Source organism: Lagopus leucura, unplaced genomic scaffold (genome assembly GCF_019238085.1).
Source record: "Lagopus leucura isolate 7727_CA_CO unplaced genomic scaffold, USGS_WTPT01 Super-Scaffold_73, whole genome shotgun sequence".
Lineage (NCBI taxonomy): Eukaryota > Metazoa > Chordata > Aves > Galliformes > Phasianidae > Lagopus > Lagopus leucura.
Window position 1 is genome coordinate 21,371,641 of NW_024962252.1, and position 17,376 is coordinate 21,389,016.

The 17,376-nt window shown below is 36.0% G+C and overlaps 1 protein-coding gene across 5 annotated transcripts in view; it reads left to right on the forward strand.

The window, feature by feature from the left end:
- The window catches only part of COL19A1 (collagen type XIX alpha 1 chain), a 187,436-nt gene that overhangs the window by 80,895 nt on the left and 89,165 nt on the right, over positions 1-17,376 (forward strand). For all 5 annotated transcript variants that reach the window (XM_042879227.1, XM_042879217.1, XM_042879207.1 and 2 more), the window contains one exon: positions 9,174-9,227. In XM_042879227.1, coding sequence (XP_042735161.1) covers positions 9,174-9,227 — 54 coding nt within the window. The remainder of the gene's footprint in view (positions 1-9,173; positions 9,228-17,376) is intronic.

Here is a 17,376-nt window from a genome sequence, read left to right on the forward strand (position 1 = left end):
TGAGCAACCTGTTCTAGTGGGAGACGTTGCTGCCTATAGCAGGGGATTGGAACTAAATGATCTTAGAGGTCCCTTCCAACCCAAATCATTCTATGATGAATCACACGTATGCATGTGCAGCCTTGTAATTATTAAGTTTAGCTTCATTTGAAACAGGTTTCTAAACAATTCTCTGATGTGATATTTCTACAATGAGCATGAATGTTAAAAGAAAATTTGCAGATGAAATACTTGTAGTTAAATCAGTGAACTTTGTAGGTTTAAATCAAGTCTGTAGTTTTGAATGACTATCTTATTAGATCATTCTTTACAGTTAGGATACACATCAGACTTCAAAAGAGAGAGGTGAAAAGAAAAAAGAAAATGGCTGATCACATTGGTCACTGTTGAAGAGGACTGTTGTTCATGAATATAACAAAAATAAAATTTCATGCAATAAGGGAATCTTTTCACAGCCTGCAAGGACAGATATGTCTGTGGCTGTTGAGAAGTCAGCAACATGCGTGTACTTATTTCTTCTCCCTTTACTAGTAGTTCGTGTTTGTTGTGATAATAGTGTCAATGAGAAGAACAGACTTCTTCCTTCGTCTCCTTTTTCCTATCTTCAGTGTCCCTGTGCAGTACTATTACAACACTGTGTGACACCTAGGAATGCAAATAAATCAAGGAACTCTTGACTAGAAAACAGCTTCCGTGTACTGGTTTGTATCTCATCAGATTCTGTGTCATCAGACTGATTTCTAGCTTTTCTTCAGCAACAACTCCTTCAAAAGAACAAATGTATTTGAAGAACCAGGAAGTGCTAGAGTACTATGAATGTTTTAAGGGCTGAAGAAGAACAACATGATTGAGTGAAGCTAAACTGAAAGATCCATTGCAGCCTAAGCAACTGCACTTGATAATGGCTGTTGGGTTGAGGAAAACAGACTAAAGTGACCCTGAAGTAGATTTGGAATAGTTCCTCCAAAATATGTATAATGTGAAAATCTAGTTCTCTGCATCATTTGCTCCATAAATCCTTTTCTGTCATACAGTGCTGTTTGCTAATGTGGATATAGTAAGGATGTTATGAGAGATTTGTCCAAAAGCAGAAAAATGGGAAATAGCACAGAAGTATGCATTTGTGTCTAATGTAGTTAACTCCTTCAGCAGCTTTATGCCTCTATTTTGTACACTGCAGTCATTGACTGTCTGTGTTTTATTTAAGAAACTGAAGAAGGTAGCTTAGAAGAGCAGTTAATTTACCACAAAAGTTCAGAGAGTCTGTGGCAGTAAATGGTGACTCAGTTGTCTTGGATGTCTCTCGGGGCGTGGGAAGGAATGATGCTGATCTTCCTGATATAAAGTGGCCAGTATATACATGCAGAAACAGTGTGACATGCGTCCGTGTATGAGTACCTACAGAATGCCATTGTTAACCTAAACTTGCCTCTGTTGTCGATAGCTGTCTGGCAGATGCAGATCAGATTTCCCAGGGTGCTCCTTCTAAATGTGCCTGTTCCCCTGCAATGGGCTACAAAGCTTGCAGTGTCACATTTGCTCTAGACAGTTCACTGTAACTTAGCTAGAATAGAAAGATGACAGTTGTTTTCATGTGCTATATCCTATGGGAGGTTTTAATCAAGTGTTGTCAGGGATGTGATAGCTGTGGATTTTGATCCTCCCAACAAAGGAGGAAAGTTCTTACATAAAAGCTGTAATTACTATGTGTTTTTCAAAAGACAACCATTTTTCTAGCTGTGTTTTGAATTGCCCTGAGTAATTATGAGCAAGGTATGCGTATTTTGAGCACAGATCAAGCCTCCTTCTCAGATACGTATCTATCAGAAGACTGAAAATATCACACATTTGGATTTTAGTACAGAGCATGAGAACTTTATTGAAACTTCAAGGAGCTCCTGGTCGAAAGTTTGTATTTCTGTGATCATAATAAACTTAGTGTAGCCTGAGAAGATGGAGTTAAATGTTACTGCTGTCTCTACAGGTCTGATGAACACAACTCAGAAATAATCTTAGCTACAGAAAATGACATTATTTTTGTTGTCATGTGGTAGAAATAGAAATGCAGCCTTTCCAGAACAGACATTGCAGTCCATCAACTTGTGCAAACACTTGACATTAATGTAACCATCTGCACAACATCTCTCAGAATCTAAATAACAATAGCAGTAGCCTGCCAAAATCATGAAAGTATGGGTGTCTAAAAAATACTACGTTCTGTGAGAGCAATACTATTTGTCAGCTGCTAAGAAGAACAGATTGGCTTTAGGTTCCTTAGGAGACAGTCCCTGAAAAGAAGCTGGTTTATTCCTCCTACGGAAAAATCTTCATTCAACACTAACACTAAGCCTGTATAAACAGAAACCTCCCCACTGAAAAGCAGACAGAGCTTTAAACAATTGCAGCTGAAAGTCAAAGCCATTTGTAGTATTTACTTAAGGAAGGAAAAATAGAGTGCTTATTAAATCAGACAGCTTTTTCTTTTCAGTTTTTAATCTACTGATAGAAACACAAGATAATAAAATTAAAAAAATAGTATATTTGGCATCTTGGAGCCAAATTCAACCATTAGTTCTGCTTTAGAGTATTAAAACATTAGAATTTTGTAAAAGTGCAAGTACTTGTGAAAGCCCAGGTGAAGTATTATGATCCCATTCTGCTAGGGACAGTACAAAGATATATTTAAAACATAGAACTTAAGATAGAAGATGGGTTCCTATAGAGCAAACTTGATTGTTTAAAAACAAACAAACAAACAAACAAACAAAAAAAAAAAAAAAAAAAAGGTAAATACTATAAAATATAATGTTTCACCTTGCCTGGTTTTTGTGAATAAAACTTTAACCTTGGGATAAAAAAAAAAATTTCATTCCAATTCTGAGAATAAGTTCTCAAACAATAGTACCAAAAAGGATATAGTTTGCAGTGATCTTTTGTTGTTGTTGTTGTTGTTTGTTTGTTTGTTTTTCTCATTGACATTGAAAGGCTTATAGAAAAAAAAAAAAAAAGTGAAATGGTGATGGAAGGATGAGCAATGATAGCATACAGAACAAAGTTTTCAAACCACAATGTCAAAATTCAATATTGTGAAAAGCAAAGGTAGCGTGAGCATCTGGAGCCTGACCAGAGATAGTCTGGGGCATTTGTTCTTGAAATCAAAGGGACGTGTTAGATTGTGATGAGTCTTGTGTAAATTGTAGCAAGTAGGATTTGAAATCTCAGTAGTTTTTCTTTATACGCCGGCTGACATCACCCAAAAGGCTGAAGTTGTGGTTTTGTCTCTCACTCTGATAAGTCTTTTAGATGAAAAGACCTACTATGCCGTGCACGTAGATTACTTGTTCTACTCATTACAATATTATTTAGTACCTTTCAGCGTTCATTAATAATCTCAATTAATATCTGTGGCCCTCATCAAGGAACCTTAGAAGTCCTTTCAATTTCAATAAGATAATGTCACACTGTCAGTAAGGACTGAGATTAGATTTAGAGATCTGTTAGAAATGCATTAAGAGGCCAAAAGATTCCTCAGCAGTGTTTTCAGTAAGGTGTCGTTGGTGCAACATGCTGTAGCATTTTCGAGGTGTGAATATATTGAATTGGAGTTCTCTGAAGGCTTAGTTCTCAAGTATGTCACAGTTCTTTAGGCCACCTGAATGGGGATTTCAGTAAGGCCAGCTGAGGCCAGTTTATTGCCACTTGGTATGCCGTGGATCTGTTAAACTATTCTGGAAATTGGTGTTGGTCAATGTTGTAATTTGAGAGTTTAGCTTTTGCAAAGAGTATGAAAATACATGATTTAAATACATGATTTGTATTTATGTATTGTTTGTTTTTATATATTGTATTTATGTATTTATTTATTTTGATTGAATTCAAATACATGATTTGACTAAAAGCAAATGTGTTCCTTCAGCCTAAAGAGGCTGCTCATTCTTACTTTTTGTTTACTTCTATCTGTCCTCTCATGTTTCCTCAGTGTCCTTTGGTTTGATTTTTATTTTGCTGTTCCTCATCTCTGAACTGTTCAGGCACTGTGCATGCAGGTATTGGCCTGGTGTATGTAGTCACTTTGTTACCATGTATATTGCTGTCATTCAAATCAGGTGCCTGTCTTTCAGTACCCTCATAAAAATAAAAAATAGAAAGAATGTATTTATTAAATGAAAGCATTTGAACTCCTTAAGACACGCTTCCTGCAAACCTTACTTAGCAAGTATGTCATTCTAAGAGCGAGTTCCATTTGAACGCATTGCTTTGTCATATTTTCCAAGATAACAGAATCAGGGAGCAGTCTAAAGGAAATGTTAGGCTGGAAGGGTGTATGGTGTTGTACCTGCTTCACTCCTACACGCAAATACAGTAGATATCATCAAGGATATCTAGAGCATTACTATGAAAAATCTGCAATGAAGGCAGTCCTGTTTTCCTCGTAAATAAGTTGTTACCATAATTTTTTTTTTTTTTTTTACTGTCTAAACTTTGGGTTTTCAATCCTTATACCTTAAACTTTCTGAATACAAATGAGAACTTTTACTTGAATTACTATGGAAAAATTCTTGTCTCATGTACAGCACTCTTTTCCATATTTCAGAGTCATCAGCTCCTCCACTGTTCACTCTTTTCTCATGTGGTTGTTTTTTTCATATTTTCTATCATTGGAAAAGGAGAAGACTTTTTTCATACTTTCTATCATGGAGAAGAGCAGGTATCTGAAAGCTGGCAGTGTTCAGTGCAAAATATTATGTCCTGAACTGGACACTGTCCTTCACTGTTCTCATCAGTGACAAGTAAACTAGAGTAATTGTATGGATTTTTTTCGATTTGCTTTTGGCTCATCCCAAAGTGGAACTTGGCCTTTTAAAAATAGCTTTGTGTTACAGACTCACAGTCACTGTATGATCTGTAGTAATCCCTGTATCCCTTTCTGCAGCAAATGATATACAAGTTATTTGTTACTTGTGCATCTGATTTCTCCAGCTGGAGAGCAGTACACTGTAGCATTTGTTGAATTTGATTTTCTTTTCATGGCAGTTCTTCTTGATTGAGATCATTATGCCTTTTAAGATTTTCCTATAAAGAATAAAAATAGATGACTGCCTCGTGCCTGTTGACAGGGAAAGAGAGCTCACCAGTGTAGTTTGGATCCATGGATTGGCTTGTCCTCAGCTCATCCCGTGCCTAAGATTTTTAACTCAGTTGACGTAGTAGTTTGTCTTTATATAGCTTCTCAGGGAGCGTGCTTAGAAATGTAGTGCGTGACACCAAGCAGCAGTCAGCCAGTATGTGCTTCAGTATTGCCCAGTGTACGTTAAGCGAAGCAGGAAGGAAACATCTTTCTCCTGACACATTATCCAACTTGGCCAGTCATGACACCTGTTGTTTGTGGCTCTTGCACTAGACAGTGATGTCACAGTTTGGAATCAAAAGAGTTTTGGTCATGGTTTCTAGATAAGTGTATCTGTGCAGCTCTTCAGATTGCTGGTGCCTGGGAAGCTTTGTCACTACCTGCTTTTATGCTGTGCTTGTATATCCCAGGTGGGCTTGGGAAGACACAGGGTTCACAGTGACATCCTTCCAGGTCAAAGTTGTTCATGTGTATTTCTGCTGTGTTTTTACAGTCTCTTTTTGACCCTGCTTAGGTAACAGCTTAATGTGAGTTAAAGCCTGTTTGGAAATAAGCTGCTTTTGTGACTCTTCCGTTTACTTGCATAGTTCCTCCCAGACTGAACTTAGACAGGATCATTAGTTTGTCTTCATAACTGCATCTCTGAAATGGCATAATGCTTCAGCATTACGTCTCCCTGAATGCTGCTGCTTCCTTGCAGCATGGTATCCTATTTTCACACAAAGGCTCACAGGTCAGTCAGAAAGAGTGTTACTGGAATGGAGACCTTTGTAACCCCAGCTTTCTTAGAAACCTGTCAGTGAAAAGAAAAGTAGTCATATGGGTGTGTATATATGAAAATTTAATTGTCTTAAAGACCGAGTAGGGTAAAATCACAGTTTCAGAAGTTAAACTTTATGAAGTATAAGCGCTGAGTTAGTGATACTGTATGCCTTGCATACTTCGGAGAATATTTCAGCTATTGCGAACAGTGGTACTTGAAAAATGCCTGGAACAAAGGATATCAGGAACACAAGATTAGTATTATTAACAGAGCAGCACTGCAAAAATAAACTTTACCTTTTTAGGTAATTTCTAGGTATGTATGTATTTTATTTCCAAATACATTACTTTGCTTTTATAGTAAGGAAGAAAAAAGTATGCAAGGAAAATGGGCACCCTTAAGGTTGCCAAGTGGCTTAAGGCTGATGCTTTAGTCTTGCAGAAACCATGAGCAAACCCCTGGCTCTAATTAAAGAATGTTACCATTCCAGCATAGCACGCTGGAGACTGAGTCCTTCCCAGTACTCACGCTGCAGCAACCCCACCAGCTTGTTCCACTGGGAAAATTGAAAGCAGAATGCACCCAAAGCACCACAAATAATTCAGTGTTATACTGGATTAGTTTTAGTAAGCTAATAAACAAGACATGGCAATTCCAGAGTTTTGTCATCCTGCTTTTGCAATTACCTCCCAGATAGTCTTTTACTGTCTCATCTGAATACAGTATATGCAGGCAGGAACATTAGACAGAAATGTAATTAACACATTTTTCTCTCTTTTCTTTTTTGTTAATCTATGAGATAACCCACAATATTGATTATTAACAGCCTCATCTACACTGCAGAGTGGCTTCAGCAGTTCTGCAAATTGCTACATTTTAAGCTGTTAATTATGCAGAGTAATTCACTGAAATGAGCGTGACTTGGCTCTGTTCACAGAAGAATAAATTGTAAGAATTGGATCTCTGTTAGATTTGAATTTTTGCTTCACAAGGAACATGAACATTCCACACAATAGGCTTGGCAAGTATAGATAATTTACTCTAATAAATAATCAGAATATTTTCAGTGTAAAATGGCATACATGGCAGGAAGCCTGAGGATGTTGGGGTTCTGCGCAGTTCTGGGCTCATTAGAAAAGAGTGCTTTTTATCATTTTGTCTTACTGACAAACATTTTAAATCTGAGTATCTCATAAATCATAACAAATGGAGATTTTCTTTCTTCCCTGCCTTCACCAGCTACGCTTGTATGTGCCTAAAACAACTTGCCAACGTTTTAGACTTACTGTTTGCCTGTTGAAGATGGAAAAGGCAGGATTTCCAACACGTGCTGCTAATCTAACATCAAGGCAAACGACAACCAAGGCCAAGGGGCGAGCTTCTTTGGTTTAAGGCTCTGTAAATGCATGCTTTTATGTAAATGTAGATGCAGTGTAACACACAAGCTACTTTTAACTAAGGTTTCTGCATATGCATTAAAGAATTTACAAGCTGCTATCACTACTTCTGAATCAGAACTGTGGATAGTTACACTATTTCCTCGTAGATTATGTAGGCAGATAAACCATAGAAGGAAAAGCTCCATAAATTGGAATATTTTTAAATATCCTAGAAATGCTTTATTATGAGGAGTTAGATATATAGCTAAATATATGAGGTAAATATGTAACTGTGCCTTTGTAGATACTGCAGAGTTGTAGCAATGTGATCTGAAACCAGTTGGAAGGCATTGAAATAAGTATTAATTGTCCAGTGTGTCACAGTGATGAAAACTAAAATGTCATTGTATTTCATTTTCTTCTAAAAGTTTTAATAGGGGGATTAAAAAAAAAAAAAGGATAAGAACTTTGGAACTTTAACCATTATTCTTTAAACTTATAGAGATTACTATCTCAAACAAAGTTATAATCCAGAGAACAAAGAGAACATGATAGATTAAAAATACTAGTATAACCAGTGTTATATTCCTGCAACTTTTTGGAATCATTTAAACATCTTGCAATCAGGTTCATCGTGTTTAAAGTTTTGGAGTTTTTACAAGGAATAAAGCAATACTTGAGGTAAAAACAGAATCGCTCAAGCTAATGTGTAGCATTTGGTTTGTTATCGACAAGATATATTAAAATTGAAACAACAAATTACCAAAGCCATCTTTTGCATGGGATTATTAAATTTGCAGTTTGTTTGCTAATTTGTTAGTAGGCTTTAGTTGTTTGAGAAAGCTCATACAAACTCGTTTTGTAAGACAGATTATTAGATGAAATGCCCTCTGTCATTGCCACAGGAGGAATAGCTTTGAATCAGGGTTGTGTCACAAATGGAATTAGCTGACTGATCTCAGTTCAGTACCATTTACCTAACAGAATTATGAAGATTATGCTGACATAATGAATAGGTTCTGCTCAAACAAATGTAGTTCACTGGAGATCATTGAAATACAGTGTGGGGCTGTTCCTTTGATTGACTAATGAAGAGCTTGGACTCTAGTAAAGTCAGTCCTCATGCTTCTATCAGAATGATGTTATTTTTATAGTTTGGTAAATTTCAGTCTAGTGGCACAGATGGAATTGTAGAGCTGTTTATACTTGCTGGTTCTGGCATTTCCCCTTAAATTATGCTTCATAAACAGATGTATTTTGGTAACTTCTAGTGAAATCTATATTAACTAGAATAGCATGGTAGGTAGAAACAGTACAGAACTGAATCCTTTCTTCCGTCTTACAAATAATATTATGTTTCATATGGAAGTCCAAAAACCAAACTATATCATTCGTTCTGAATATTCCCTTCCACTTTTTTTTTTTCTTTTTTATTCTTAAGTAAATTAGACATATGTCATTTACTTTCCTCCTTCTAAAAAATATAACAAAAATTGTTTCAATCTTTCTCAACTACAGTCAAGGAACCATGTAGCAGTACGAGTCAAAGATAATATTGACAACACTTCTGTTACCAGATTTTTAAAACATCACTTGCTTATTGAAAAGCAGTAACAAAATGAAATAGGTTAAATATCCCCTACCTTAAATTTCTATTTAACCACATTGTTCTCAAAGCACCATGAGAATCAAGAATGTTTTTCTACAAGTCTTTATGGATGTTCACTGGCACTGTGATTTAGCTTTCATAGCTCTTTCTTTTGGTATCTAAGAAATAATTCTCCTTGTGTGGTCAACAGCGTACTTGTAGCACTGCATGTAGAACATACAAGAGTCTTAAAATATTTTTCCTGTTAATAAAGAGTTGTCATTTAGTATTTATCTTACATGTTCATTCTTTTAGGGTGAAAAAGGAGAAAAAGGAGAGCCAGGACCAGAAGGCATTCGTGGAAGAGAGGTAAACTGAAGATAATAAAACATTGAAGTTGCAGACTTTTGGGGGAATAGTCAAGCAATGAATTTCAGAATTTATGCCAGATTGATGGATTTAGAAAATATATGTGCTTGGAAATATGGGCAAGAAACAGAAGTGTGTTCAGATGAGGTATGAGTTCTTAGTTCTTAATTTTGGATAAGAGAGCTGCAGATAAGGATATGGTACCCTCCATGATAAAGCAACACAGCAGAGATGAAAAAAGGGTGTTTCTGGAGGCAAGCTAGGCCTGGAGCCTTAATTTCTGAAAAGGAAGTGCACAGGCTGTTAAACATTCATGGATAAGAGCCATGGGTCATTCGTTGTTCCATGTGGCTCATGTAATAAAGAGTTTGAGTTAAATTTTCATTTATTTTCTCTGGTAGATTTCACTGCCTAATTAATTAATTGATCTGGTCCATATTTGAGCTGTAGTATGAATCTAAGTTAAAAATAGTACTGATCATAGGGTTCACATCAATGTTTGAACCTGAGCTAACACTAACACTATAGACTTGATCAGTGTTAACAGTCACTTCTGCCTGATTTAATTTTTTATTTATCTTCAAATGTATTAAACTAAGACAAGAGGGCAGAAATTCAGAGTTTTGTCAATGTGATAAATAAAATGGCAAAGCAGTATCATTTGGACATAAACATTTAAAAACAAAAAGAAAGCTGTCAGGTTTTTTTTAATCTCCCTTGTCCCCTCCTGTCTCCTCCTTGACCTAGCTGGAAGTCAGCCTGGGTTTAAGCTTTGATACTAAAGCATATTGTTGCTCTCCAATTGCAAAACATCACAGCTGAAGGCAGAAAGTATCTCACAGAGGGACCGAGCCTGACTGTCTAAATCTTTGAGGAATAGTTCACATTATCACTGGAATTCTAGACAAAAAATGAGATGGGGGATTTGGAAAACAAATTTCAGCAAGCCTTTTCCGCCAGCATTGCCAAAAGAGTGGATGTTTCAGCTTTTGACACCTAAATGCTATGACAGTCTTGCTGGACTTGCTAAGAGCACAGGCAATGCGTATTATTATTTGCATTGAGCTACAGATACAGTTTTTAAGACCATCTACAAGACTTTGACACTTCTATTGTCATGTGATTTTTTATGTACACTGTAGTAATAAAAAATATTTATTTCTAGTTTAGGTTACTATAATTTAATGCTTGTTAAATCAGGCTATTTTTGGCTACTGGTAGATATCCTCTGCGTGGAAACATATACTATGTGCTGAGCTGAAACTGTGTTTAGTTATTCAAAGAGGTATTCTCTTGTAGCCTGCTTGTCTGTGAAGGTGAACCATATATTTCTGTCATGCATATTTGCTGACAGCATGGAAAAACACATCTGTGTTTCTTTCCATAGCTGTGGAGACTTTTCTCTGTTGGTCTTACATGATCTCCTTTACTACATGGGATCCTGTTCCACAAATTTTTTAGGATGAGTAAGGTATACCACGTATCTGGTGAACTCTAGAACATATTTGAAATTGTGGCACTGAAAGTGTAAAATACTAAACCTTTATAAATCAGAATATTTAGTGAACTGTTCTAATGTGTCAAAAAAAAAAAAGCCCGGTGGATTATCATCATGGGATCTGGCTTTAAAATGTTTCTGAAATGGAATTGCCAATAGGCAATATAAGACTTTATTGCTCGAATCACACATGATTCCTTTTTAACAATACGTAAAAAAAACATGCTTTGGATTCAGCTATTAGAGTGCATGGAGATGCCAGTCAGTAAGTTTAAATGCAAAGTACTGTGTGTCACTGACTCTTGGTTGCTATCAGTATTTCTTGAACTCATTTCATATGCATAAATGTAACATCTGATATTTCCGAAATAATCAAGTTAATCTGCTTACATGGGCATAATTTGCAGTGGTGTAGAAAGAAAGCCTGCAAACACTCAAAGCTAGTGGTGTTGGCTGTTGGCAGCTGTTGTCTCTGCCTGGGGGGAAAACGGTTTCTGCGCTCACAGATGAAGAACAGGAAAAATGATGACTGAACATTTCGGTAGAAATAAATCTGAATTTATTTTGATCAAAATCAGGAAACAGAGGCGTCAGAAGCAAATTCCTTTTCCTTTTTTTTCTCTCCTGTTACTGCTTTTGTTTTCTTAACTGCAGAAAAGGTTTTGGCTAGAATGAAGTCGAATAACAGGGGAAATCAAAACTGATTTGGAGATTAGCTTTGTACAATGTTGATGGGTTATCCAGAACGATGAAGTCTCTCATCCCTTGCAGATTGTGCTAACTGGGTCAGTCAGAATCTCATTCAGAAACAGGTTTGGATGCAGGAACTGTGAGCATATTAACTGCCCTGCACAACCTCCTAGATTATCACTCCACAAATCTGAGCCAAGATGTATCGTGCTATGTCTCCTTCTGAGACTTTAAAAATCCATCTGACAGCACAAATACTCACTATAAATACTAGTAATGTGGTTGCCATTGTTTTTAGCTTCTTAAGAAGCAGCTATAAATAACTTGCACGTTACTAATATAGTCCTCCTGTGGTATGTATTCGCATTACATCTGTAAGCAGACATTTGTCTGTATAATATGAACAGTCAGTTTTCTTGAGTAGTGTCTCTTAAGTTATATTCCTTGACTTTTATAGCCACTTGACATTAATAATGCCGTCATTTTTATTGCAGTAACAAGTGGATGTTCATGGACATACTGTCTGAGAGAAGTCCTATTAAATACAATTACTTATGCATATACAAATATGCATAAGTATAAGTACAAATTATTATACAAATACTTATGCTTATACATATGGAATAAGGACAAATTCTCAATATGAATATCTCTGCTACTACCATGGAATAAGATGAGTGTGATATTCACACTCTTCTGAGTGTGAATTGAAAGTAAGTCTTAGTCATTGAAACTTCTAGACTCCTTTAGGAGTCGTGTAATTTTCTTAATCAGTGGTGCAGGCAAAAATGAATACCATGGGATACTTGAAGTTTTGCTAACATAAATGAAGTACTTTAGCAACAGTAAGTAAGCCCAGGAAGTTTTATCAAATCTCTCAGCATGCGTCATGCGTAGCTGGGGAAAACTGACTCTAATGTAATTTGTTTAAGAAAAAAGAAAGATAGAAAAAGAAATAAATGAAAATCTAGTGTATAATCTCTACATAGTTTAACAAGCTAGTTCATTAAGTATTTTTCTTCTACTGGGAAAGGCGATACTCTAAATTACTGCATAAAAACGTTTTCACATAAAATACTATTTTCTTTTACATACATAAATGTCAAAGGACAGACCTATGAATTTAAGTAAGCAATAAGAAAATCACAAGTTTTCAGTGTAAAGAAGGTGAAATGTACACGTTGGGTCATTTTATTTGCTTTTGTGTAAAAACGAACAGAAATATGAATATTTTCAAAAGAACCTATTCTCTTGATGTGATAGTAACAGTCATTTACCTTCACACTCTCATGGGTTTTCTCTTACTCCCTAATCTTAAACTGTCTTAGCATTGTAAGGAAATAAGGAAATACAAGAGAAGAATCCTACTACTTGAAAGTGTGAAAATGTTAATGTTATTTACTTAAACCTCATATCTGTTGATTCTGTTAGGAGCAGAAGTATGAAGAAACAGTAGATGTAGGATCTAAACATTTGAATAGTGTAGCCATCTGAAGTTTTTGAATGACATCAGCTGGAAAAGACCAATGGCAACATTTAAAAGTACTTGAGGTATAAAATAAAAAAAGGTGTATTCTATTATTTGAAGCTCTGAAAATGCCTCCTAGATTTAAAAAGTTATTCCAACGTACACAGCTTCATGTTATACAGCTGACTCTGAAGCTGTTGCCTGAATTAAAATTTTTGTGGCAAAAATGTGGTTCTGGTGTCTTACTAATTGGAGTATATCCAAATTTTATTTCTCCATAGAAGTTTCTGATTTGATCCATAATAATTTGATTTGACACTCTTTGTTAGTGTGTTGGATTGATTACTATATTTTCAGGACTCTATATATTATGTGGTGTGCTAGGAGATTTTATCCTGATGTGAGATTAAGTGAATTTCATGCAAGCCAGGGACTATGTGCAAGAAAGTCTGAAAACATTTTCTTCATCCAGCAATAAAAATAAAACTGGATAATGCTTCCCAAATAGTTCTCTTGTAGAGTGAAAGATTTATTCTCCTCAAAAGATGATGGCAATATTGAAGAATTTTTCATTGTTTCACGCATGCAGTGCAGTATTTCCTGGACAAATGAGTACATCTCCAGTAGGCTGGATGTGGCTGCTATAGAAGCAGCTTGATTGCTCTCAGACAAGAGCACCTATTGCCAGATGCAAATGCATTTTACCTGTTTCATCTCTTTTCTGTCTTGATGTAGAAGCATTAGCTGTGGAGAGCTCAGAGAACGTTTTCAATGTATGATACAATTTTCTCAGGCCCTTAGTGATCCTGATAAGAGTAAGTCAGAATTCATCAAATAAAGCATTAGGGAACCAAAAGCATGTTTTACTTGGAGAGAACACTTAGTGTAACATTAACAATTCTTCTAACGTTTCTGAACAAAAGAGAGTTTTATTGATAAGTTCATACAAAGTTAACAATTCAGTTATCCTGACTTCTCTGATCAAATTCATGTCTGTTATTATTGTAAACTTTTGTCTCAGGGTGAAAGCTTAATGGATTTCTCAGATATTTCCCAGCTGTGGATAACTAAATAATGGCAGCTGAGAAAAGGCTGTAGGCCCTTGTTATCTAATGCTGCTCGTGAAGTTTGCATTGTTTCTGATAACTAGTAGTGTATCGTCAATGAACTGTTAAACAGAACCCTGGCTCATCACTCCCCTGGTCCCTCTGGTTCTCCAGTCCTTGTGGAAGCTCTTCAGTCCAATTGTCTGCTTCCAGCAGCATAAACCTTAGAAACTCTGGCTTCACTGCGACAGACCCCCAGTAAACTTTCTTCACTTATCCTGACTTTCTTCAGGTTTCCGGGTTTGCTCCCAGAGTAGCTCATTTTCAGTCTGTTGCTGAAAGCACTCCTCAGAATGTCCAGGCCTGCAAATCCAGTTCCCCATTTGGACTGCAGAGTTTTTAGTAAAGTAATTCCAGCTGCTTGGTCTTAGCTGCAGAGCTGCCTGCTCATTAAGCTCTTATAAACCCTCAGTGTGGTTTTCAAACCCAGATGAACATCAGTGTCAAGGTTAACAGCAACAAATAAGTCTGCACAAAAATCTAATTTACAGAAGCAGACTCTTTTAAATTATGTGACATTTTCCTTATCCTGTGGAAGTAACAAGATTCATGTTTCCCTCTGTAATATTCACAAGAGTATGTGTTTTAAGTTGTTCCTGTTGTTTGATGGGCAGGCTAAATAGTACTACTATTGGATAGAATTCCTTTATTATATGATTTCTCAGACACTGCAGACATGTAAGATGTGAATCCCAAATATAAGCAGCAAGCTAAGACATCATCATGTTGTCACAAAAGAATTGCAGTCAGGGCTGCTTGGCATAGAGGAAAATATTCAGTTCCTTTCTCTCAAATTCTTTGACTGTTCTGATCTTATCCAAATGACTAAAACCATAGGAACTGAAAAACTGTTTAGTTTTCTGGCTCCGGTTATACCTGACACTTCTTTTGAACAAATAAAATGTTCTCAGACTTGGTAAGAAAAACATTTGTCAGATCACTAAGTTATTTTCTCTTCTCCATGGAACTCCAGAGCACAGCATGTATTGTATGAGATTGTCACTGGTCTAAAAGGAAAATTCATATAGAAAACCTCTTGCATCTTATGCCAGTAATACTGACACCATTAATAACATTTCATGATTTTAAGAATTCATAAAAACCATGTTCCTTTTTACAGTTTTAGGGCAGAATTGTTATTTTTTGTGTTCTTTTCCTTAATCAAGTTGATTTAGTAGGCTGGTTAAGACTTGAGTATCAGAAAGAAATCTAATTACAGGTTTGTCAAAAGTAGTGTCAATCAAAATGATGACTTCTCCGTTAAATTTCTTCTCTCAGAAGAAACACCACCATCTTCATTTCTATACGAAGAGCCTCTAGTTTTCTCATTCCTTTGTTGTACTCAATTTTACTGACTTTACATTCTTATCAATATTTGTGAAATATTTGTTCCTGTAATTTCTCTTTTGGACAGTGTTTCTGTTACATTCACTCCCCTGTCTTGTTCTATCTAATGCTTCTCATTTCTGCCATTTCTCATGTTGCTATCTTGTTACCACTGGGTCAGCCTCCTGCATGCATGTCCTAACACTTACTGTACATTTTGGCATCCATTTAGGAACCTTGATGTATGTTTATTTTGACCTGTAGAAATACAAATCTATAGTCCTTACAGCAGATAAAAAGGAGGTAGCACATGAAGATTGTTCGTGAGGAGTTTTAATAAGTTCATGAACTTGCAAATGTTCATTGTTGCGGTGTTCTGGGAAAGATAGAATTAGATGAGGATAGACTTCAGTAATTCCTTTATGCTTTCTTATGTGAGCTATTGAAATTTTTATTCAGTTCTTGAATTTGACAGATCTGTCAAATTAGAAATTAGCATGTGGCTTTCAAGGCTGAACTCTGTCTCCTAAAATATTGTAGAAAATGAGCTTTTCTAATTGAAAGCCTAATAAAAATCATCCCAATTACATCTGTTTAGATAGCTGTGTCCATTTTACTGAAGCATCCTGTTCTGCTCTCTGCCAGAGACAGGATACTGTACTAGACACTGTTGGACACTGTACTAGAATGGGCTACAGATATTACATACTATGGGAATTCTTATTTCTTATGCCATTTCAGAGACAGCCAATAGCAACTAAACCTTGGAGCAGCTTTAAAAGGGTGGGGTAGGGAAGAACAGGCGTGATGTAGTACCAGATGTGTTTTTCGAAGTGTTTACGATGTCTGGAACTTACTAAGATAATAATATCTTTAAGAGATATATAATGTGTTAAAGAACAAGAAACTCTTCTAATGGGATAACTTCAGGAGAAATTTTTTTTCCAATATTGCTTATCTTTTTTGGCGATATAAACTGCAAAGGAAAAATAATTCAAATATTGTAGAGTAAGTACATTACATAGAAACCTTCATGAGTACTGAAAAATTGTGCTCTACTGTAAGGCTTGTTGTCAAATATGTAGTTTCCCCTTGTCCTTTTTATGTGAGGATGACCCCTGTGGTCATCATCTCTGCAGTAGCTGTCGAAGTGCGTATCTCACCAAGGTCCACTGCTAAAAGCTATAAACATAACAATTAGGAAAAAATGATGCTTATAGTTTGACAACGCATGGCTTCAGTTCAGTATCTTTTGCTTGCAGTTGTCTTTTCAGTAGAGACACATGCGGTTATATCTCCTGTGAGATGCAGATTTATTTTTATCTTCCCCAGTATATATATTTGCAAATATACAACCTCAGAACTATTCCTTAGGCTCAAATCTATTGTTATACTGTTGTAACACTGACTTTGAGCAAAATCCGCATGTTTTGCATACCTGAAAAATCCTTTGATGGCTTTTTCAGTACATGGAGTGTTTCATGCCGTCTTTCATAAAGAGGTGAAAAGTAAAATGTGGTAAATGGAGACAATACCAAGACTATGCCATAAGTATACAAATCATAACAAGAAAGAAATTTTTTTGGCTTGGTTTTTGAATCCATCTGCCTGTTACATTTTTAAGTTCAAATAGCTAAACTACTTCTGGTTTAACTATTACATATTTGGCAAGCTTAATAAAGGACAAATCAAAGCTAAATCAGGGGTATTTACAACAACCACAAATTTAATCCAAAGTGGGTACTTAAATGCTCATACAGTTCTAAATGATGTTCCTTCCAGATGGTGAATTAATGCAATTTTAGCAGGAAGTGAAGTTGCACAAATATGCAGTATTTAGAACACTCACTGATTTAATGTTTCTGTACCCACTAAGGCACAGATGTTGCTTATCATTTTCATGCCAGTTGTCTCTATCTTTCCAATTATTGCTAAGCAAGGAACAGAGCTTGCAAGGGCAAAAAGGGGGCTGGGAAGAAGTTAAGTTAGTAAACCCTAATTCAGATGTAGATGAATCTTTTCTATCCTAGACCCGTTTAATCTCCATGGTAGTAACAATGT